The 23,242-nt window shown below is 38.4% G+C and overlaps 1 protein-coding gene across 1 annotated transcript; it reads left to right on the top strand.

Annotated features, from left to right (window-relative positions):
• Nucleotides 1-2,979: 2,979 nt before the first annotated feature.
• EBAG9 (estrogen receptor binding site associated antigen 9) lies at nucleotides 2,980-17,671 on the top strand. The gene is made up of 7 exons (XM_070942053.1): nucleotides 2,980-3,198; nucleotides 7,613-7,710; nucleotides 8,958-9,036; nucleotides 9,171-9,329; nucleotides 11,356-11,463; nucleotides 11,870-11,961; nucleotides 17,152-17,671. Exons 2-7 carry the CDS (start codon nucleotides 7,628-7,630, stop codon nucleotides 17,270-17,272), a joined length of 642 nt encoding a protein of 213 aa, XP_070798154.1. The 5' UTR covers nucleotides 2,980-3,198; nucleotides 7,613-7,627; the 3' UTR covers nucleotides 17,273-17,671.
• Nucleotides 17,672-23,242: the final 5,571 nt, after the last annotated feature.

Raw genomic sequence — 23,242 nt, 5'->3', positions numbered from 1 at the left:
CATGACCAGTGATATGCAAATCCAGCTATTGCATGCCTGCCATGCTGACCTCGGTTGAAAAGGCCAGCATTTGTGTAACATTTTGTCAGCTGTTTGCTTTTCCTTCCACCCCTTGGATGTCCAGGAGAAGAATGCTTCCTTTGAAATAATGGAAGGTACAGAATAGTAAACTTCAGATTTTGCCACCTTTTAGCCTGTCAGAGTCCATAATGAGTAAGTAACAAGATGAGTTCAGTCTTCTTTTTTTTTTTAAAAAAAAAATTGTAATAAGTAATGTGTTTCATGACCAAAGAAGCCATATTCGGTAATCTGCAACACAATTTGGGCCACATATACTAATACTCCGGTTGCTACAAGACTGTCAGGATGTCAAAAATACAAGGCTGTCAGAAATCAAACCTATTTCTTACTTATTAGTATAATGTATAGGTTTGATTGAAATAATGTTGTAGCATTATTTTGAAAGTTTTAAATTTGAATGGCTCAAATAGATCTGAGCCTCTTTCTAGTAGGATTGCATTTCATGTCTAGTAGTCCTCAACCTACAATCATTCGCTTAGTGACCGACCATTCGGAGTTACAATGACACTGAAAAAAGCGACACAACCATTTTTCACATGATTGTTGAAGCATCCCCACGGGCACGTGATCAAAATTAGGAGGCTTGCCAACTGGCACGTATTTATGACGGTTGTAATGCAATGTTCTAAGGCAGGGGTCTGCAACCTTAAACATTCAAAGAGCCATTTGGACCCGTGTCCCACAGAAAAGAAAACACCGGGAGCCATAAAACCCTTCCTGTGCCTGACTATTTCTTGAGCAGCCACAAAACTAGCATATGTAGTTGAATTAAACGTTCTGTTTTCTTCTGAAACTTTTCTTGGATTTATTCATGGTTGGTCTACCGGGGGTTGAAAAGCTCAATAAATCGTGTGCTGGTGGGTGTCACACGTTGGCTGTTGTGACGCATATTTTGAGTGATGGAGCCGCAGCAGAGGGGTGAAAGAGCCACATGTGGCTACAGAGCCGCAGGTTGCTGACCCCTGTTCTAGGATCATGTGATCCCCTTTTGTGACCTGACAAGCAAACTCAAGAGGGAAGCCAGATTTACTTAATAACCATTTTACTATCTTAACCGTAGCAAGAAAGGTCACAAAATGGAGCCAACTTCACTTGACAACTGTCTTGTTTAGCAACATAAATTTTGGTCTCAGTTGTGGTAGTAAGTTGAGGACTGCCTGTTTGACTATTGTAAGCCAGAACCAGGTTATGTGGTATCATAATGTGTAGTGAGCATATTAGTTACAATTAACACTATCTTGAAAATAGGTTCTTGAAATGGGTGTGTGGATGCCCCTTACAAAGCTAGCATTATTTACATTGCAAATATCCAGAGAGGTGGTAGCAGATTGCCTCTCTCTGCTGCCATCTAGTGATCGCCCAGATGTTTGCAGCCTAATTATGATAGATTTAGTATCTCCTACAGATCAAGTGGAGGTATCCATTTCTGAATGACAGTTCAGGCCTTTGAATATTATTTAAGCAAATATATGGATGTTAGGTCTCAATTCTGTAAAAAAAATGAAACGCTTCATAAAAATTCTATTAATTAACATGTAGTCCTCAATACTTTTAATTTGTATTTTTAAAAGATGAAACTGAATCAGGGTAAAAGAAAATATATTTTTGGAACAGAAAGACGGGCCCCAATTAAAAGTAACACAAATACTCTGAAGTTAATGTCTTGCTAACTCTATATAGGCTTAATTTTTAATTTTAGAAACATTGCATTGTTTTAAAGGTTTATTTGGAGAAGTTCCCTTGCTTTTCATTTGGGTACAATCACTTGCCAGCAAAAGGGATTCACTTTCCAGATTCCTATTTATGCCGTAAGAATATATGATTTAATTAATGACACATTTTGTTTGCTAGAAATTTAACTTCATGAATGTAGCACCTTTCTGAAAATCCAAATGCTTTGCCAACTACCTTTTAAAAATGCTTTTGAACATACCGTTTAAAAAAATGCCAATTCCCAGCCCACTATATCTTAAGACATGTCTTTCTCTGACACTATATCCTTGTAATATATATTTGATGGTAAATAAGTTGACAGTTTTATTTTGGAAGGCTCAAGTGTAGACCAGGATGGATAATACGCTGGATATTATTAATATTAGGAATGAAGGCAACCCTAAACTTAGAGAGACAATCACAAAGATAAGGACATTTCAGTGAAACAAAAATCAGCTAGTGATCTGTAGATGTGAAAGCTGGACACTGCAAAGCAAAAATAATAATAGATGTCTTGAAGATTTGGAGACGGTTACAGTTCGTCCTTGTTTAACGACTGCCTCATTTATCAACTGTTCGCAATTAGAAGGCATCTGACAGTGCAAAAGTAACTTTCCCAAAACCTGGCAGCAGGTCTGCAAAGCACTGTAAAAGCAACTCCAGTTTAAACCAGCCCGTCTCGCTCTACAGTTTTCCTCCTCTCCTAAATAAAAACATTATGCATGTATGCGAATGCACAGACTAGCCCAGGGGTCTCCAACCTTGACAACTTTAAGACTTGTGGACTTCAACTCCCAGAGTTCCTCAGCCAGCAAAGCTGGCTGAGGAACTCTGGGAGTTGAAGTCCACAAGTCTTAAAGTTGCTAAGGTTGGAGACCCCCTGCACGGAAAACGACTTTCAGCGCGAGCCGCTCGGCTATGCGTTTTTTCTACCGAGCCGCCAGTCAAAGGCGAACCGTAGGTCACGTGGCCCAAGGGGGGGTCCTCATAAGCTCCACCCCCCTTTCTCTTTTACCTCCCGTCGGCCCAGAGGGCTTCAGCTTTGTGCGCTTGCGCAGGGAACGTCCATCCTTCCGGTTCTGTCCCCACCCCTTCTGTTGAGTCCGAAGCTCCGGTTGGCTTAAAAAGTGTTGGGGCGGGACCGGAAGAGGCGATTGTAGGCGCGGGTGGTGGTGGGGAGGCGAGGCGGAGGGGGGGGGCGGCGTCTCTAGGGTGATAGGAAGGTGGAGCCGGTAGTGGCCGGTGAAGGGAAGCTATGGAGGAGCCAAGAGCCTCGACTGAGACGGAGGCCTCCCCCCCCATCCTCTTTTGAATGAAGGGAAGTCGCGAGTCGCCGAGGGAAGCGGCTGTCCCTCGGCTTGAGCCGCGTCGCTTCCACGACCGCTCGCCTCAGCGCTGGACAAGGTGAACGGGGGAGCGAGCGAAGGGAGCCGCCTTCCTTTGAGGCGCTTTCTCTCCCGGGGAAAGAAGAAAGCGGGCGGGCGGGCGGGTCTTGCTACCCCGCTCCTCCCTCAGGCCGGAGTCCTGATGAGGCGGACGCTGGTTGGTTATCCAAGCATATCCCGGACGTGGGAGGCCTTTGCCCTCCAAGGAAGCCTCCGGGTGTGGGGAGGTCCAACGTGGCTTTTCTGTCCCCGGACCTTTTTTTATTTTTATTTTTGGGTGGTGGTGGGAGTGTTATACTCCAGTAACGAAACCTCTTGCAAACCGTTGCAAAAATTACATTTTCAGCAGCTGCCAAAAAAAGCCAACACAGTTCTAAGCTGCATGAACAGAGGGATAGAATCAAGATCAGGTGAAGTGTTAATACCATTATGAATTCCTTGGTAAGGCCACACTTGGAACATTGCATCCAGTTTTGGTCACCACGATGTAAAAAAGATGTTGAGACTCTAGAAAGAGTGCAGAGAAGAGCAACAAACATGATGAGGGGACTGGAGGCTAAAACATGAAGAATGGTTGCAGGAACTGGGTATGTCTACTTTAATGAAAAGAAGGGCTGGGGTGACATGATAGCAATGTTCCAATATTTAAGGGATTACCACAAAGAAGACAGAGTCAAACTATTCTTCAAAGCACCTGAGGGTAGAACAAGAAGCAATGGGTGGAAACTAATCAAGGAGAGAAGCAATTTAGAACTAAGGAGAAATTTCCTGACAATTAGAACAATTAATCAGCGGAACAACTTGCCTCCAGAAGTTGTGAATGCTCCAACACTGGAAGTTTTTAAGAAGATGTTGGAGAATCATTTGTCTGAAGTCGTCTGCCTAAGCAGGGGGTTGGACTAGAAGACCTCCAAGGTCCCTTCTAACTCTGTTATTCGATTCTATTCTAAAATCATAAATGAATGCAATGTTGGACATTTATCTTCTATCCAAACAAATTTAGGGAAGATTTAAAGGGGGAAAAAAATCATGGTGCCCCTGTAAATTTACCAGGCAAGGCTTCCTGTGGTTGTCCCAAAGGTGCTTTTTTTCAAGAGGCAACTGGACTTTCTGTTTTTTCTTTGAAGACTTCTCATCTAAGAAGCTTCAAACTGGACCAGAAAGTCCAGTTGCCTCTTGAAAAAAGCACCTTTGGGACAAACCATGACCTGAATCACTGAGAATCTCCATAGACTTCTTGTGGTTGTTTTCTTCTGTGGGAAAGAGAAGGGTAAATATTAGAACAAAAAGTTTCTTTCGGTTTCTTTCTCTCAGGCAAGCAAGCTGATTTTAGTATGGCAACGCTTGTGGCCATGCTGTTTGTTTGGTTTTTTTTATTTCACCAAGCACTTTTTGCTCCAAGGAGCAAAACATTTTATTTTTTGTGATATTCACAGTGGCCTTTGAGGTTGACATTGAGTACTTGGCTCCTCTGAAGCTTTTAATTTCTCTGGTGTCCAAATTATTTATACAATTTATGAAGGGGAAGCCTGTGTTCAGCAAGTTTGGTTTCATTCTCGCAAATCCTGAGACACATATTTGGAATTGTGGTATCCTGAGAATAAGGCTTTAGATTAGAAGGAGATTTTAAAAATCTCTTGGTTATATTTTCCACTGTATTGCATTTACCAACTAGTTGATGGGATATGAGCAACATATATTAACTTGCTATCTGTAGGTAGTCTCTAGATATATGACCTTTGTTTGAATATAGAAATGTGAGTATACTTGAAATAAAACTTGGTTGCTCATGTGGCATACTAGACTAAATGTATCAAAACTGACTGTTGCTGTCTTTATACATATACACTGGCATGTGTATGACTATAGCTAGTAATCTACTCTGTTTTGTTAAAAATTATAGTATATGAAAGCCTGAGTTGAATAGAATCATCCATCTGATGATGATCATGGCATATGAATGATTAAGACCTGGAATGTAAGAAATTGGTAATGGTAAAAAGCATGAATTAACATATTTTATTATGTTCTTTCCCAGTGTGGAATTGAATACTCTCAAGAAAGTGAAACTGCAGATTTCATTACTACTTATATATATGAAAAGCTGAAAATGTGTATTGGAAAGTATTTGCAGTTATAAAGGTTTTTTAGAAAATAACTAACCTATATCTAGGTCTGAATGTTTTGCTCCAGTGAAGGGGGAAGAAAAGTAAGTTGATTTTTGAGAAGTCAAAAGCAGATATAGAAAAAAGTAAATCAGAAAAAAGGAAAGAAATAAATGAAATGAGTGAAATAATGGGAGAAAAACAGAATGCACATGAGAGGGTGATTGCTGCAAAAAACTATGATGATGAAAGACTTGTGAAAGAAAGCTACAAAGAATGTACTGTAGTTAAAAGTGAAATACATTTCAGAGATTTTGTTCAAACTTGAAAAAGTGAACAGAAGGAACTTCTCTCCCATAAATACTGTAGTTTGGATGTCTTGCAAGCAGGAATCTAGATGGAATTTTATTAATATATTCTGTCTAGCACTTGCCCATCAATGCATGTAAGACATTGAAAAATAAGATATAATGCATACAATTCATATATTGTTTTTATAAAAAGATACAAAGATTAAATCATTTAGTATTACCATTTACTCAAAGTTTTTAAGATTTGCTGCTCTTGTAGCATTCAGAAAAAGAGCGAGTTTGGTGTAGTGGCTAAAGCATCAAGCTAAAAACCCGAAGACTGTGAATTTTAGTCTTGCCTTAGGCATAAAGACAGCTGGGTGATCTTGGCCCAGTTATTTGTTCTCAGCTCTAGAATGACAAATTACTTCAAACAATGCAGGGATTTCTCCAGGTAGTTGACTCTAAGGAAACAAATATCAGGCAACAACATCTTTTGTGTGACATCTAACTTGTTTGATGGTTTGGAGCATATTTTTAAAATAGACTTCCATAAAAGCAGCTTTTTATTAGTAGTTGTTTTCTTGACTAATAGTATTATACAGGTACATACGAGGCCAAGCAATCTAATAATTTTTTGAGGCTTTGCCAAGGTGTTTAAGAAATAACATGATTTTTGACGCTTTATTGCTGAATTGCTTTAAAGTAATGTTTTCAATTAACATTGAAAGAAGCCTAAGTGGACCCTGCCATAGCACAGGAATAACACTAGGACGAAGATTGAAAGAAGCCTAACATTTGAATTCAGTCTTCATTATATTGGATCAGTTCAGATATTGTAGCCAAAAGTTCAGGTTCTCCTCCTCCTCCTTTTCCTTCTTCTCCTTCTCCTTCTCCTCCTCCTTCCTAGCATATTCCCCCAGATGCAGGGTCCACTTTTCTGATCATTGAACACCACTTTGCACAGTCTGCATCTCCAGGGCGCAGGCCTGCGGCTTGCATATTTTTGTGATGGCGTCTTGCCATCTCTGTTTGGATGCCCACAAGGTCGCTGACAATTGACTTCTAGTTGGTAGGCAGTCTTGGCCACAGTGGAAGGTGCTGGCTATGTCCATACCAGCGGAGCTGGCCTTCTCTCATCTTCTCTATAATTGATGCCACACCAAAATGATGTCAAATGTTGTCATTTGTGATGTGGGCAAGAAGAGAGATGCCCGATATCCAATGGACCTTTCCCATTTCCATGGCATGGAGATAGATTTTGGTCCCTGTTGTTGCTGCCCAGCATTCAGTGCCATACAGTGCAACAGGGCAAGTTCAGATATTGTAGACAAAATATAGTTTAGCTTTGAAAATTTGTTATTTGAATAGGATCAAATTATTTGATGAATAGTTTGATCCTATTCATCCAACTTCTACTTTCCTGAAGCTTTTCTTTCCTCTGGGATATATTACTCAGATGGACAAATGTTTTTGCAAACAGTTTTCATTCAAATTATGGATTTTTTAAATGTTGGTTTTTCCCTGTTAATTCAGAGACACATTCTCATTAGTATTAACTATAACGCACTTAGTTGGGATATCAAAGAAAGCTAACGGGAATACGGAAACGAAATAGATCACAATATGGTTTGTAAAAGAAGCACAAAGAGTGCAGTATAATAGGTTGAGCATCATGCCCAAACAATCCACAATTACGTTATTGAGGTAGTTAATCAACTAACTTGCTAGCCCACCTTGTCAGGAGACATTTTCCATTTCTTGAAGTGCTCTAAATGTCTATAGATTCTGAAAGTTTTTGTTGAGGTCTAGCACAATATGAATACATATTCCATTTGTTTTCTTGATTTCTTAAAAATCAGTGGCATTTTTGGATATAGCAATCCTGATTTTTGTTAGTAATATGCATTTGAAATCATACTTATGGGTTGTAGCTGCATTGAAGTGTATGCACAGACTTCTCTTAGAAGTCTGCAAAACTAACCACCATTGCAAAGTAGCATTACGCTTATCAGTACATTTTTTTCCTCTTTTTCAGGTGAAGTCTTTCATCATGGCAATTACACAGTTCCGTCTATTTAAAATTTGTACATGCTTGGCAGCAGTACTATCTTTTTTCAAAAGATTGATTTGCAGGTAAATATCAAATGTTGCATGTGAGTTTGCTCTGATTTTTCTTCTTAAGATTTCTACTTCATTCCTCTTGAGAGCTTTTTTTCTTTGTGTATGTTTCAAATTGGGGAAGGGGGAATGTAGTATTAATACTTTTTTATGACAGTTTAAAACAGTTAGAAACATGAAGTTAAATTTCTTCCATAATTGAACAATAAATAGTGATGTAATTTGATGTTGCATTGAATTTTTTTAAAAAAAAATCATATCCTTTCTAATATCTTTGTATAGCTAAAGAAACTGATATAATAATGCTTAGAAAAACAAAACTACGGTGTCATGTGATTAGCTTTAGCACTTAAGAATAAATATGTCTGATACAAATTTTTATTTATACAAGAACCTGTTTTGTAGGTGTGTGCTTCTTTCTTTGCATACATACAATGAATAAATGATTGAATTAATATATATCTCAAGTATTAAGAGAAAGAGAAAATATTATATTCCCTCAGGAAAAAGCCACAAAGTCAAATATTGAGAACTGCTGTGAATTATTACCTGAATTATAGATACTACTTCTGATTAAACAGGTATAGGAATAAGTATATGTTCAGAAAATGTTTGTAAAAATATTTTCTAAGGGAATAAGGAACCACATATTCATTTTTGTTTAAGTTTTTATCACAACCGAAAAAAATGCAGAGGCATGCAGTAATCTTTATCTTTTATTTTGTAAGCATTTTTGCTGCATCAGTAGTGACTATAATCTTTGGGGCAAAAAAAAATCTAACATTTGATTTGGTTTATAAAGGAAAAGGACTGGCAATTTTTCTTAAAAAATCTGATGATTGGAACAGGAATATTTTTCTTTACTGTAGTTTTCATTTCTGACAGACCTGTTTTTGTTTTTAATATTTCCTCTGGTTTTATAAAGTTACTTTGCTCTTAAGGTTTTGATTTTAAAAACGTATGCTATAATTTTCTACTCCAATTTTTTTTATAATGTATGTTTTACCCTTTCAAATATGCATGTCCAGCATGCATACTATTTTTTTCCATCTGTATGCAGGATTTGGAAGTTTAATGCTACACACTTTTTATGTCTTGGTAGAAATAAAATTTAGAGCATGCTTTTAGTACTGAGAAGCACTCAAGCATGTAAATCTCTTTTTAAATATTCTAACTTTTAATTTAGCTTTTAAATGATTTCTTATTTGCAATTTCAGTTTTATCAAACGTGTCAGAGTTAAGAAGAAACTCTTGTTTTTCAGGACCGGAAGAGGACGAAAACTTAGTGGAGACCAAATAACTTTGCCAACTACTGTGGATTTTTCATCTGTTCCTAAACAAGTAATATATTGAATGGTCTGGATATCAATTTTTAAACACAGTTCTTCTACCAAATGACTCAATAAAAATAGGTTATAAATTATGAACATTGGATGGCCAATAAAGATCGGAACTCTTTCCCTTTTTTTTTTTAGCCAGAAGTAGAAGATTGGTCTTCATGGGATGAAGATGCCCCTACAAGTGTGAAAATTGAAGGTGGTAATGGCAGTGTGGCCAATCAACAAAATGGATTGGAAGAAATGGAACCTGATTACTTTAAGGACATGGCACCAACAATAAGGAAAACACAGAAAGTATGTTTTCAGCACTCTCACAAAAATCTTCCCTACTTCCTTCTAATGTGGTGGTTATTTAGCAGTGAAAATTGATTTCTATCTGTGGCTCAGTTAGATAGCTTATGCAGTTAACTACCCTGTTTTCCCCAAAATAAGACATCCCCTGATAATAAGCCCAATCGGGCTTTTGAGCACATGGCAGTTATTTCAGGGTTCAAAAAAATATAAGACAGGGTCTTATTTTCGGGAAAACACAATGCTATACTTTAAAAATGATCATATCCAGTAGAGGTGTACAGCATTCTGAGCAATTTAAATTCATCATCATAGACTTGAATATGACTGAAACTGCCAAAGCAGACAATAATTTTCTCTCTTCAGTTTTACATCATTAAAAAATGTCATTTCTACCCAAAGTGTACTGACTTTTGTGTTTGTATTCTTTGGGAGCACAGCAGGATATATATGTAGCAAAGAAGTAATTTACATTATTTTCTCCTTTCTGTTTTGCATTTGAAACGTAATCACATTGAACAACCTGTATATTAACATAATATACATAAGTCATTTTAATGAGTTTATGTGTTGAGCCTTATAGTTTTAATCAAGGGTGAGGTTAAAGAAGGAAGTTTGAAAGCAAAACTAGTTACTACATATGAATTAAGTTATGTGGGTTGAGCGAGGTTATACATTTTTGTTTGAGGATTTTGCAGGATTGCATGCCAACTTCCTTCTGACTGATGCTGTGGTAAAGCCCCTCCTCATTCCATCAAACAGCTGGACAGTCTATATGTGCAGAGTCAAAGTGCTTTGCTTCAGTTTGCTTCAGTCCTATCCCTTGCCGTTAGTAGACAGTAGGGGTATTGCATGTAATTAGCGTGTGTGCAAAGATAACATTTCAGAGTATAGAATTCTGAACAGTTTGAGTGTTTATTATACCATTTGAACAGCGAATAAGCCTGCAAAAGCCTTTGGCTTCCAAATGTTCTTTTCTTGCCTGTAGATGTTAACAGAAGTATTTGCTCCTACTCAGTGGTGGGTTTCAAAAAATTTTACTACCGGTTCTGTGGGCATGGCTTGGTGGGCGTGGTGTGGCTTGGGCGTGGCAGGGGAAGGATACTGTAAAATCTCTATTCCCTCCCCAATCCCCATTGCAGGGGAAGGTTACTGCAAAATCCCCATTTCCTTCTGATCAGCTGGGACTTGGAAGGCAGAGAATAGATGGGGGCGGGGCCAGTCAGAATTTTTACTACCGGTTCTCCAAACTACTCAAAATTTCCACTACCGGTTCTCCAGAACTGGTCAGAACCTGCTGAAACCCACCTCTGCTCCTACTTTTAAACAGACTACTTTTTCCCTTTTCATCCATACCTAAGAGTTGATGAAAAATGTAAGAAAAGCAGTGCTTTCCATATTCACTTACAACCAGGAGTTAAATGTAGTTTAGGAATGATGGCTGACACCTTGTGGCCAAAAAAGAAAAGAGCAGAGGGCAGTGGTTTAATTGTAGTGAAGGCAAGGGAGGAAGCAGCCTTGGGCCTACAAGCACAGAAGATCCCTCATCCTGTGTTCTCCTCCTCCTCATTTTTTGCCTCATGCTTTTAACAATCCTGATTGGAATGCAAAATCCTGGTGTCCAAAGGCAACAGTGAAAAGAGTTTTCTGTATTTCTGCTACAATATCTGATTTTATAGTCTAAACCTGTTAGTCCAAGTCTAGGGCCCTATATCAGAAGAATAGCATGGAAAAAGAGAGGAGCTGTTCTTAACAGCCAGTTCCGCTTCCAAGTCACTAACCAGAAATCAAATGATTGAGCTGGTAGAACTAAGGATACTTTGATTGATTGAAAAAGTGGTGGAAAACTTGCAGGGTTCAGGCCCACTGCTCCTCTTGTACTGGCCAGAAATGTAAGTTGACACCTGGAAACAGTGAACATAGCATTGTTGTGTGACATAAATTTTTATAGTTGGGTTAATAAGTTTCCAATTTTATTTGTTAATAACAGTAATATTGCAAATTACTATTTTCAATTCATACTTTTCAGATCATTGTTAAAAAACGTGAACCTTTAAATTTTGGCAACCAGGATGGTAGTGCCGGATTTTCAAGTAGATTAGCAGCTACACCAGATGTTCCTTTTATTCACCAATCTGTAAGTAACTTCTTTATCACAAATATTTTTTTATGTGTAATTTCCAGAATGTCTTAAAGAAGGAATGCTAGCTGTTGGGTTTTGGGTTTTTTGGCCATAGGCAAGACAGATTGAGAACTATAATAAAGCCTTAAGTTGTGTGAAAATTTAGAAGCTTTTGATGGTATTGAATAATACACACACACACACACACACACACACACACACACACACACACACACGCTAGGTTTTTTCTGTATTATAGTGAATTCATTCAAAGAAAATTGCTGTCTATAAGTCTCCCTTCAATGTTTTCCAGGAATAGGTAGTTACATTTTCTGGAATTTGGATTGCAGTACTTTATTAGAATAATTACTCGATAGCATGGAACAGTATTTTGGAGATACTAATTAATTTCCATTTGCAGCCAGAACTAGGAGACTTAGAGACATGGCAGGAAAACAGAAATGCTTGGGAAGAAGAAGAAGATGCTTCCTGGCAAGCAGAAGAAGTTCTGAGGTAACTTTACCAAATCCTGTAATTGATTATAATTTATCCATCCACCATGATTCAGATAGGATTCACTGTGACTGTATCTGGATATAATGACAAACCATAGTTTATTATATGATCAATGAAGTCATCATGTGAATTTTGTTCCCTCTCTCCTGGTATGGAGGTAAAAGGACATTAGGATCTTATCTTTCCTTTTTATTTATTTCCTTTAAATTCAAATTTAAGATTTGAACTTAAGCTTCTATCAATAAATCATTCTTTTTGACCTGAGGATACAATTGGAAGCCTGTGAGTAAAGGAAATATAAAATTGTTAGCATGATGTATCACCAAGCACCCATTTACAATAAGGCAAATCAGTTTCTCAGGGTATTTTGTGCCATCTCAATTAGATCTGGACTTTGTTGGGTTCCAGGATATGCTGCTTTGCTTTGTAGGAAGTTATCTATTTATGTTTTTTAGAAAGATGTTTAAAAAAAACAGATGTCATAGGTAAACTGATGGGCACCAAAGACTTACTTAAGGAGACATTGATGCTTGTAGACACTATATTGCCTATATCTGAATTAGATTTTTATTCTGAAAAATATGAGGAAGTTGATATAAATATAAATATATATTTATAAATATAAATTTATATTTGCAATGCAAACCTGCGCTAAAACGTCTAAAACTCCTCATTTCCATTGAAGAAACTGCAGTCAATCACTTCATCTGAATCTGAAAATTACTGGCAAGGATTTCTGCCAGCCTTGACATTTGCCATGCCTTTTGCTGCCAAGTCATGTCAGCTGTTGGTGCTGCTAATTCACACCACCTCTGTTTATCAGCCCTTTGCTCTTAAAGAGTGCTGCTGTTGCTAGGATAATAATTTAACATTTTTCAAATGTTAGGTAGTCTTCTAATTATTGTCCCAATTCTGTTTCCAAGAGCTTAGGATGGTAAAACAGAGAGCTTCATATGAAGCCTAGCAAGGAGAATATCTTGCTTATATGGAGAATTAACCTCAGTTTTCCATGTCTTATCTTTTTATTGTATTGTTTTAACTCAATTTATGGAGGTTGAGATGTATCCCAGTCTTGGAGTTGTTTATAATTGGAACAGCCTTTAAACACAGTAAAATAAATAAGGAGATATATGTAGAGTACTCAAGTCAAAATCGGAAATCCTTGATCAGTTATTATTTAACATTTTGCATCAAGGATGCAAAATTTTGACTGCTACTATTTCCTCATGAGACTGTTGCATGGCAAAAGTGAGAGGTGGAACACAGAAAAAAATATTCTATATTTTTTTACATTTTTTTTTATTTTGAAGATTCCTTTTTTTGCCCCAGTAAAAGCTATTCAAAAGTGAACGTGATGGGTTCTACTTTGCTGAAATGCTTAAATGACGTTTTTATGTAGATGCTATGGAGATACACCTCCTAGCAAATTTAACAATTTACAAAATCTGTATGGCCATTTGATAAGATACTTCTGTTGTACTCTCTGGCACCCCGTTTTTCCTGTGTGGCAGGCAGAAAGAGAGTAGGTATATGTATTTTAAGGAATATATGTTTATTGAAGGAAGCACAGAAGCTTGCTTCTGCCCAGTTCATTATAGGAAAGTGAAACTTGGCTATGACAGGAGATATATAAACAGTAACTTGAATAGAAATAGGAGTGGGGTGATTAAGAAATCTATATGGTATAACAAAAAGAGACAGAGTCAAGAATGAATAGACTCAAATCAAATATGGATTGAGGTGCTTTGTTCAGAGGTGGGTTTCAGCAGGTTCTGACCAGTTCTGGAGAAGCAGTAGCAGAAATTTTGAGTATTTCGGAGAACTGGTAGTAAAAATTCTGACTGGCCCTGCCCCCATCTATTCTCTGCCTCCCGAGTCCCAGCTGATCGGGAGGAAATGGGGATTTTGCAGTAACCTTCCCCTGGAATGGGGTGGGAATGGAGATTTTATAGTATCCTTCCCCTGCCATGCCCATCAAGTCACGCCCACCAAGCCATGCCACGCCCACTAAGCCACACCCACAGAACTGGTAGTAAACATTTTTGAAACCCACCACTGGCTTTGTTCAAATAAGGAGAATCAGTAAGGATCAAATTGTAAAAGAAATATATCACGGAATAATGAATAGATTGAAAGGAAGAGGAAGACCAAGAAGTGGTTAGATATAGTTTATGAGATCTCCTGGGGGAAAAAAGGGAGTCGTTTGAAGAACAAAAGGCAGTGTGTGAAATATAACCTGGTGTTAGAAAGTGGATAGTTGGACAGTTTACAAAAATACAGAGATATATTGTGAATGGGATTGGTTTAAACTAGTTTTAATTGTACTTCTTTTCCTCTTTCTTCTCTCATGCCTTTAATTTCCTTGGTTTATTTCTCTTCTGCACTCTGATAATGTCGATCACCTTAAGAGAAAATAGCCTGATGGGAATGTAATTATGTATACGTGAACTATTGTTCCGTATTAAAAACAACCCACAAAATGTTTTAGCAAGCCAGCAGAGGGCTCAGCGCACAGCTAACATTGCCTTTTAGAGTCCTGGATAGACAGCATTGCTTGGAGATTGCCGTCTTTCTTCTAATGCTAGATATTGTGTGAGATCTTTGCCATGGTAGAATCAAGCTAAAAAGCTGAAATTTATTGTTTCCTCAAAGACAGTATGCTTTGAACACAAACAAAAATCCCAAGAGGAGGTTATTTTTATTTTAATGAGCATTTAAGAACATGATAGAAAAGATAGGGAATAAGCAAGTCAAAACAAACATTTAAAAAAAAATAACATTGTATTATATGGTTTCCAAATTAAATTGAATTCTATAACCGACTTGTGTTTCAAGTATCAGGTAGACAATACTTGTGTTTCAAGTATCAGGTTAACAAATAGATGCAGATTTCCACTGCTTAATTTATTATTCTTCTATAAGAAGGAATTAAATTTTCAGTAAAGTGTTGCGGCAATTGTTATATAACAAAGCCAATATGCGTATTGTTGTGGTTTATTAAATGGCTTTTATATTACTTTTGTTTGATTTTAATTGCTTTTTATTGTAAGTGATGTATTCTGCTCACAATAATAAATGAGTTATGAGTTGAGTGGCCTTATAAATTTTATAAATGAACAAATGACCATTTTTAATCTCATCCATTCTAGTTTCCCCTTGCATCTCTGCAGGCTCTTGAAGGTGTTTTATCAACATACACATTGAGCCTACCTCTTATTAACAAAGTTAATATCCTTGGCTTTGGGGAGCATTTGTTCCTAATTTCAGAGAAAACATAAGACCGGCCCTGCTATGTTACTCATATGTCTGTTTAGCCCACCCAACTGTTGTGGTTACTAATTGACTGCATTTGGGAAGTTCAAAACCATTGGCATGTTGCCTGTCATTCAGAAAGGAGTAAACAGCCATGGTAATTATTGTCCTTAAATAGCATCTTCCTGTATGAATTTGTCATGTTCCCCCTTTAAGGCCATGCAACCTGCCATTATCACTAGATTCTGATTGTGAGTTCTAATGTATGCAGTGTGCAAAAAAAGTATTTTCTTGATTATACAATTGTGGGGTTACAACTCTGATCCTACCTGATAATTGGCCATGTGGAGTGGAGATAATGGGAATTATAGTCTCAACAACAACAGGTGTTTGGAAAGGCTGACTTGAGAATATGGGCCATAATAGTGAGTGGCCCTCTATACAGGTAATCTTGACTTACGAACGCAATTGGAATGGGAACATTGCTAAGCAATGTGGTGGTTAAGTTAGTTCCACCTGATTTTAAGACCTTTTGCCATGGTTGTTAAGCTAATCACATGGTCTTTAAATGAATCTGAATTCCTCCATCAACTGCTTGTCAGACGTCCACTGGGAAGATTGTAAATGGCGCTCACTTGACCCCAGGAAACTGCAATTGTTGTAAACATATGCCAGTTATCAAGAACTTGAAATTTTGATCATGTGACTGATGGTCATAAGTGCAAAGACTGGTTGTAAATCACTTTTTTCAGCTCTACTGTTACTTTAAATAGTTGTTGAATGAATGATTGTAAGTTGACTACCTGTATCTTCTAGTGCTGCCTAAGTATTTCTTGGAACAATATCCAACTCCACTCCCATAGAGTTAGTGATGAGAAGGAACACTGGTGGAAGTGACTAACAAAAAGTGTATTTTTCTAGAGGTTAAGGCACCAGGCTAAAAAGCATGGCACTGTAAATTCAAGTCCCGCCTTAGCTATGAAAGCCAGCTGGGTGACTTTAAACCAGTCACTCTCTCTCAGCCCAGCCCATCTCACAGTGGGGAAAACAGGAGGAGGAAGGTATGGTGGTCATGTTCTCTGCCTTGAGTTATTTGTAAAATAATAAAGGCGGTATATAAGTAAATAAATATGTTAACAAAACTAAGCTCAAAATGTAGAACACATTTCAAATTAACAGTGATGCACTTACAAATGTAATTATTGGGAGTTTTGAGGATGTATTTTGTAAAGGTAAGTTGCAGGTGAAAAAGTAACAAATATGGCATACATGATGGCAAAAAGGGTCAGATTCGCCAAATAATGGCTTTTACAGCAACCCCCCCTCCCCCCCAATGTTGGATAGAATATAAGCTTATTAAGGACATCTGTAGAAAACTGGGCATACTGTGATCCACTCGACTGCCGGATGGAGGAGTTCCAGCTAATCCTGCAGGTTGCTGATCACTGAACCCAGGAAGCAGAGGTGGGTTTCAGTAGCTTCTGACCAGTTCTGGAGAACCGGTATCGGAAATTTTGAGTAGTTCGGAGAACCGGTAGTAAAAATTCTGACTGGCCCCGCTCCCATCTATTCTCTGCCTCCCAAGTCCCAGTTGATCGGGAGGAAATGGGGATTTTCCACACCCACAGAACCGGTAGTAAAAATTTTTGAAAATACCACTTCCAAGAAGCTATGTCAATAGAGCTCAGTTTACCATTTCTTAGCTTGGTAGCTTAATAAACAGTAATGATTCTACTTTTCAAATTAAATGGTACTCCGTTTAATCTACCTTCTGATGGATTATTTGGATCATTTCTACAGTTCAGGTATTTGGCAATCCTATGCTGAATATAAGCAAAAAATCAGTACCAGTGAGGCTCAGGAAGTGCCTGCAATACTCTATGATCTTGAGTTCCTCGAGGAGCATTTAATTCTGTATTTTCTGTGAAATTTCAGGCAGCAGAAAATGGCAGAAAGAGAAAAACGGACAGCTGAGCAACAAAGGAAGAAAATGGAGAAAGAAGTACAGCGGTTAATGAAGAAAGAGCAGAATAAAATCGGTGTGAAGTTGTCTTAATGCCGCTTGTTATGCCAGCAAAGGAAGAGAGTTTGATTTCCACAGAATTGCATCCTTTTCTAATGATCTCAGTATTTAATAGAACTGAAGTTTGCCGTTTCATTTTTTGAAGTCATCCAGGAAAAACAGTTCATAATTCCTTAGTGTATCTTCAGCTGTACAGTTGAAATGACAGAAGCCTCATTGCACACAATTCCTCTAGGACAGGACTGGGTTTTCTGCTGAAGCCGGATCCCATTGCATTCCTTGCAAAGAGATACTGCTACATAACCTCTTCAGCTGCCTGTTTTGGAAGCTAAAGTAAAAAAAAAAGAGGTGTAAATAGTTGAATGATGGCAATCTATTCTATTGTCTATTACGCTTATTACTGAAAAGACTAATTAAATGATTTTAAACAAAGTCTTGCTTTTTTTTTTTTTTTGCTCCCACAATTCTTGCCTTTGCTACAATACCAAGTGCCTCGGTGCATATTGTGAAGAAGCTGACTGAACTGACAGCATTATGCACAGAAGAGAGAGTAAATTCTTAATGCCACCCGTGGTGATGTTGACTTTTTTGCTTTGTGTCTCTGGCATATCTGTTTCAGAATTAGATGCTTGTTTTCAAATAGGGAAAAATTATTGTATTTTTCGGAGTACAAGATGCACCTTTTTCCCCCCTAAAAGGGGGTGAAAATTTGGATGTGTCTTATAAATTGAATGTAGCCCCGCCCACCCACTGACCCCCACCCTTTGGCCTCTGCCTCCCAGCAATTTATCTCCTTGCAGCAAGCAGCAAGAAGAAACAACCCATTTCAGCTTCAGCACAGCCTAATTAGCACAAGTTGATTGTCTTTGGATCGGCCTCCCGACTCTCAGCTATTTCAGGCTGCAGGGATTGCCATTGCCTATTGCTGCATGGGCCTCTGCTGCTTGCTGCAAGAAGGTAAATTGCTGGGAGCAGATTTTTTTTTCTTGTGCTAATCAAGCTATGCTGAAAACGAAAATGAAAGTAAAGCAGGCTATTTGCTGTTTGCTGCAACGAGGCAAAATTGCTGGGAGGCAGAGGCAGATTTCTTTTTCTTGTTTTCCTCGCCAAAAAAGGTAAGTGCATCTTATAGTCTGGAGCGTCTTATACTCCAAAAAATACGATATGAGATGATTTTATATGATATGGTTTCCAATATTTTTATTTGAGGGGAGTGCAAAACCCTCCTTTGTCTCTTTCTGGTTCCAGTTGGTGAACAAGAAGAGGTCATGCCCTAGCATGTGGGGAGCCTCAGAGCTTTTAGAGTATTTTCCCTCTACTCTTTAACATTGAAATGAAACTGCTGCATGAGGTCATCTGACAGCATGAGAAGTGGTGTCATCAGTATGCTGAGAATACTCAGTTATAAATTTCTTCCCTGGGCCAGGCAAGTAATGCTATTACGGTGCTGTCCAAGTCCCTGGAGGCTGTAACAGTCTGCATGGGCTCAACCGTCGCAAAATGGAGTGGCTTTAGTTTTTCAGCCCCTCAAATGATGGCGACTTCAATCAATCAGAATAGAAGCTGGAAGGGACCTTGGAGGTCTTCTAGTCCAGCCCTCTACTCAAACAGGAGACCCTATACCATTTCAGATAGGTGGCTGTTCAGTCTTTTCTTAAAAACCTCCAGTGATGAAGCCCCTACAACTTCTGAAGGCAAGCTGTTCCACTGGTTACCGTATTTTTCGGAGTATAAGATGCACCTTTTTCTCCCCAAAAAGAGGGTGAAAATCTGGGTGCGTCTTATACTCCAAATGTAGCCCCACCCAGCTTCTCAAATGGAGGTTTCAGAGGCTGAAAAAAGCATCAGAAACACATGCTTCAGAAAAAAAGCCCCCAGACAGAGCTTCAGAAAAAAAGCCTCAGAGAGAGCTTCAGAGACTTTTTTTCTGAAGTTCTGTTTCAGAGGCAGAAAAAAAGTTTTTTCTGAAACAGTTTCAGAAGTTTCAGAGGCAGAAAAAAAAGCAAAAAAAAAAAAAAAAAGGAAGGCGCAGAGCTCACAACCAAGGAACCTATTGCTAAAATTCACCTCTGGGAACAGCTGATTGGGGGTATTCCGGGAGGCTGATTCACCTGCCAATCAGCTTTTTTCTTATTTTCCTCCCCAAAAACTAAGGTGCGTCTTATACTCCGGTATGTTTTATACTCTGAAAAATACGGTAATTGTCCTCACTGTTAGGCAGTTTCTCCTTAATTCCAGGTGGTTTCTCTTGATTAGTTTCCATCCATTGTTTCTTGTCTTGCCTTCTGGTGCTTTGGAAGATAAGTTGACCCTCTCTTCTTTGTAGCATCCCCTCAAATACTGGAATACTGCTATCATGTCATACCTGGCTCTTCTTTTCTCTAGACTTGCCATAACCAATTCCTGCAACCGTTTAATTATAGTTGCTTTTCTTTGCACTTTTTCCAAAGTTTCAACGTCTTTTTTGTAACGTGGGAACCAAAACATTATAAAACTAAGGCTTTATAATGCGATATTAATATTTCACTTGAACCAGGTTGCAATCCCCTGCGTGCCCTCCTGGAATCAGCTTCTGGTTGATGAGCAAATGGCAGAGGTGGCTGGGAGGGGGGGGGGGAGCTTTGTGCAGATCCATCTTGTGCCCCAATTGCATCCTTTCCTGGACTGAGAGTCCTTGCTTATGATCACTCTTGCCCTAGGTTTTTTTTTTTGCTTTAATTTATATGCCGCCCTTCTCCGAAGACTCAGGGCGGCTTACAATGCGTTAAGCAATAGTCTTCATACTTTTGTATATTTATACAAAGTCAGCTTATTGCCCCCACAATCTGGGTCCTCACTTCCCATTTGGATTAGTGGAATGCACTTTACATAGGGCTGCCCTTGAAGGCCACTTGAAAGTTGCACCTGGTCCAGAATTCAGTGGCCTATTAGGTGTTAATAGGTTTGCCTATACCTCTATGACCTGTACTTGCACCCAGTTTCTCTCTTGATCCAATTTGATGGGCTAGTTATCTTAAAAGCCCTACATGGGGGGAGACCTGGTTATTTGCAGAACCACCTCTATCTAAGAATATCTGCGTGTCCATTAGATAAGATACAATAGGCACACTCTAGATCAGGGGCGACAAACTTACAGCCCGCAGGCTGGATGTGTCACGTGCTGGCCACGCCCACCCCTGGTTTAGCGAAGGAGAAAAAAGTTGTGATACATCACGTGACGACGTGACAATGCGAGTTTGACATTCCTGCTCTAGAGCCTTTCCCTGAAATCCTTTCACTTAATAGGGCCTCAGAAGGGTGCCTTTACCAAGGCCATCCCTAACCCTGGGAATGCCCTCCCCCCCAACAATTCAACAACCCCCTCCCCATTTTAGCTTTTGGGAAGGCCATCAAGACTTGGCTTTTTACTCAGGATAGGAAAGAAAGGCATGAAACAAGGATCATTGTAGCTTACTAAGGAGCATCTTAAGGAGATAATTAAAGTTTTTATTTTTGTCTGATCTTTTTGCTGTTTTATGTTTTTTTTTTTTTATGGTTCTGTTGTGAGCTGCCCAGAGTTGTTTAAGATAGATGACTGTATAAACTTTTTAAATAAATAAAAATATTGGAGGCAAATAGGAAGTAGCACAAGGTATGCATAAACTTATTTCTTGGTCACTTAAGGGTTATTGCTTCTAGGCCAAGCATCCTTAATTCTGAAAATAAATATAAGTTGCCATCAATCAATATGAGGTAAGATTCTCTAAAGAGAAAAATGAGCATTTGTTTATTGTTGCCTGGAATGAATTATTTGAGTATCTTAATATAGCAAGATGACCCAGTTCTTAGGTACTTGTCAAAATCAAAGCTTGAAAGTTTTGTATGAATCCTATTTTCATAGCTTGTTCAGGAATCTTCCATGATTAAGCCTCTTGTCCTCCTTTCTCATCCCCCAGTCATAAAAGCAAAAATAAGGGTTCTCTAAATCTCTCATAATGGAAGTAAATTTTCTGTATTAAAAAGTTTTCCAGTTGATGTTCATGCAATGCCAAAGGATTAGGAGTACCAGTTTTTATGTAATTTTTTTACTCTTAGTGTGGACTTCTCAAAAGGAGTTGGATATGCAAATTGTCGCTTACTACGTACTTATCTTTTGTAGTATTCAGTTATATGAGAGATTAGGCACATTGATCTGAATCTTTAATAGACTCTAAGTGGGGGAATCTAAAGAATAGAATGTAAGATTATGTTAGTTAATTGCTGCAGTTATTTGAATAAAGCTGAAAAAATGAATATCCGTTCAGGGAATAAACCTAGATATCACTGAATTTCATTGAAAGTAATGGGATTTAAGTTTCTTTTTCTTAGTTTCAACGGGATCCAATAAAAAACAACTTCCAAGGGGAAAATTGTTAATACAGTTGTAAGAACACAGAATATTGGCAAAGTAATAGATTCAGACTACTGCTTGAAAAGCAGTTTTGAAGAATTTATATCAATAAAGAGACCTGCTGATTATCCAAATTGAAATGAAGACTACATACAGAGGAGAGTAAAATATCTATTTCAATGGCTTGTAATAATATTACTCATTAACAACTGGTAATGCCATTAATCAACTTTCCAGCAATGTTGTTCTAACCACCTGCTCCTTTTGGAGGAAGGAGAGTAAAAAAGAAAAAAAAAAGTTACGTCTTGGGGGAGAGGGGGAAGAGAATAAAATAGAAAAGATGTTTTGAACTTGAAACAAACCATTTCATTCTGGAACTTCTACCAACTCATGCTTTGGCTGTAGTTTCAGCTGAAAGAAAACGCAAGAATGAAATTGGGTTGATTTTATGGGGCAACTAAGATTAGTTTGGCATCTGTCACCCCTTTCTCCCCCCCCCACTTCTTCTGGCTAGCCTGAATGTCTGCCTGCTTGCCCTTGAGCTCCCTGGCGCTTTCCTTTCCTCTGTCCTCACCCTGTTATCAGCCACCATGGGCACTGCCAAGGGCTACAACTTTGTCCCAGACAAAATGACTTTGTTTTGCCTATTCCCCACCACAGCCGCTACTGTCCAGAACACCCAGGTTTGAGTCTAGACTACTAATATATATGTTATAATACATACACACACACACATATATATATGTTCTTTTTCGTAGGTTTTATGTGTATTTCTCTCTAGCCAGGTTCCACCTACGTAAACCAAGATATTATGCAGCCCTGGTTCAGTGAAATCACAATTCACTAGTTTCTATAGTTTATAAATATATTATATATTTTATATATATATTATATGTATGTATGTATGTATGTATGTATGTATGTATGTATGTATTATTGTTTTAGCCAGGGTTTTTCCTACGTAAATCAAGATGTTTAAATAGCCATAGTTCAGTGAAATCCCAATTCACTATTTTCTAGGCTTTATCAGACATTAACCAGCATTTTGCTGTCTGTTGTAAGACTTAAGGTTAATTAATGCTGGTTAATATCTGATAAAGCCTAGAAAATAGTGAATTGGGATTTCACTGAACTATGGCTATATAAACATCTTGATTTACGTAGGAAAAACCCTGGCTAAAACAATAATACACATATAAACCTATGAAAAAAGAACTATATGTAGGTCTTTGGTTATTCGGGTTTTCTCCCGCGTAAAATTAGAAGTGTCTTGGTGACGTTTCGACAAAGTCTCATTCGTCATCTTCAGGCTGGTGTTTTCGGCTTCGTGCTTCTAGGAGCAATGTGTGACTAACCTGAGCACAACCAAGCCCCCACCTAAACAGAACACACCCCCATCCAATCAGAGCACAGCCAAACCCCCACCCAATCAGAACACACCTCCACCCAATCAGAACACAGCCAAGCTCCCACCCAATCAGTTCACACCCCCACTGGCAGTTAAAAGGAAGAAACAGCTGCGATCACACATTGCTCCTAGAAGCACGAAGCCGAAAACACCAGCTTGAAGATGACGAATGAGACTTCGTTGAAACATCGCCAAGACACTTCCAATTTTACGCGGGAGAAAACCC

Source organism: Pituophis catenifer, unplaced genomic scaffold (genome assembly GCF_029215685.1).
Source record: "Pituophis catenifer annectens isolate HBS135680 unplaced genomic scaffold, rPitCat1.0.hap2 SCAF_3, whole genome shotgun sequence".
NCBI lineage: Eukaryota > Metazoa > Chordata > Lepidosauria > Squamata > Colubridae > Pituophis > Pituophis catenifer.
The sequence above is the reverse complement of the archived record's forward strand: the minus strand, read 5'-3'. Positions and strand labels throughout refer to the sequence as shown.

Coding starts and splice junctions, on each gene's coding strand:
- EBAG9 (XM_070942053.1), top strand. CDS start 7,628: ATGGCAATTACACAGTTCCGTCTATTTAAAATTTGTACATGCTTGGCA. Junction 9,037..9,170: donor TTTCATCTGTTCCTAAACAA/GTAATATATTGA, acceptor TTTTTTTTTTAG/CCAGAAGTAGAAGATTGGTC. Junction 11,962..17,151: donor CAAGCAGAAGAAGTTCTGAG/GTAACTTTACCA, acceptor GTGAAATTTCAG/GCAGCAGAAAATGGCAGAAA.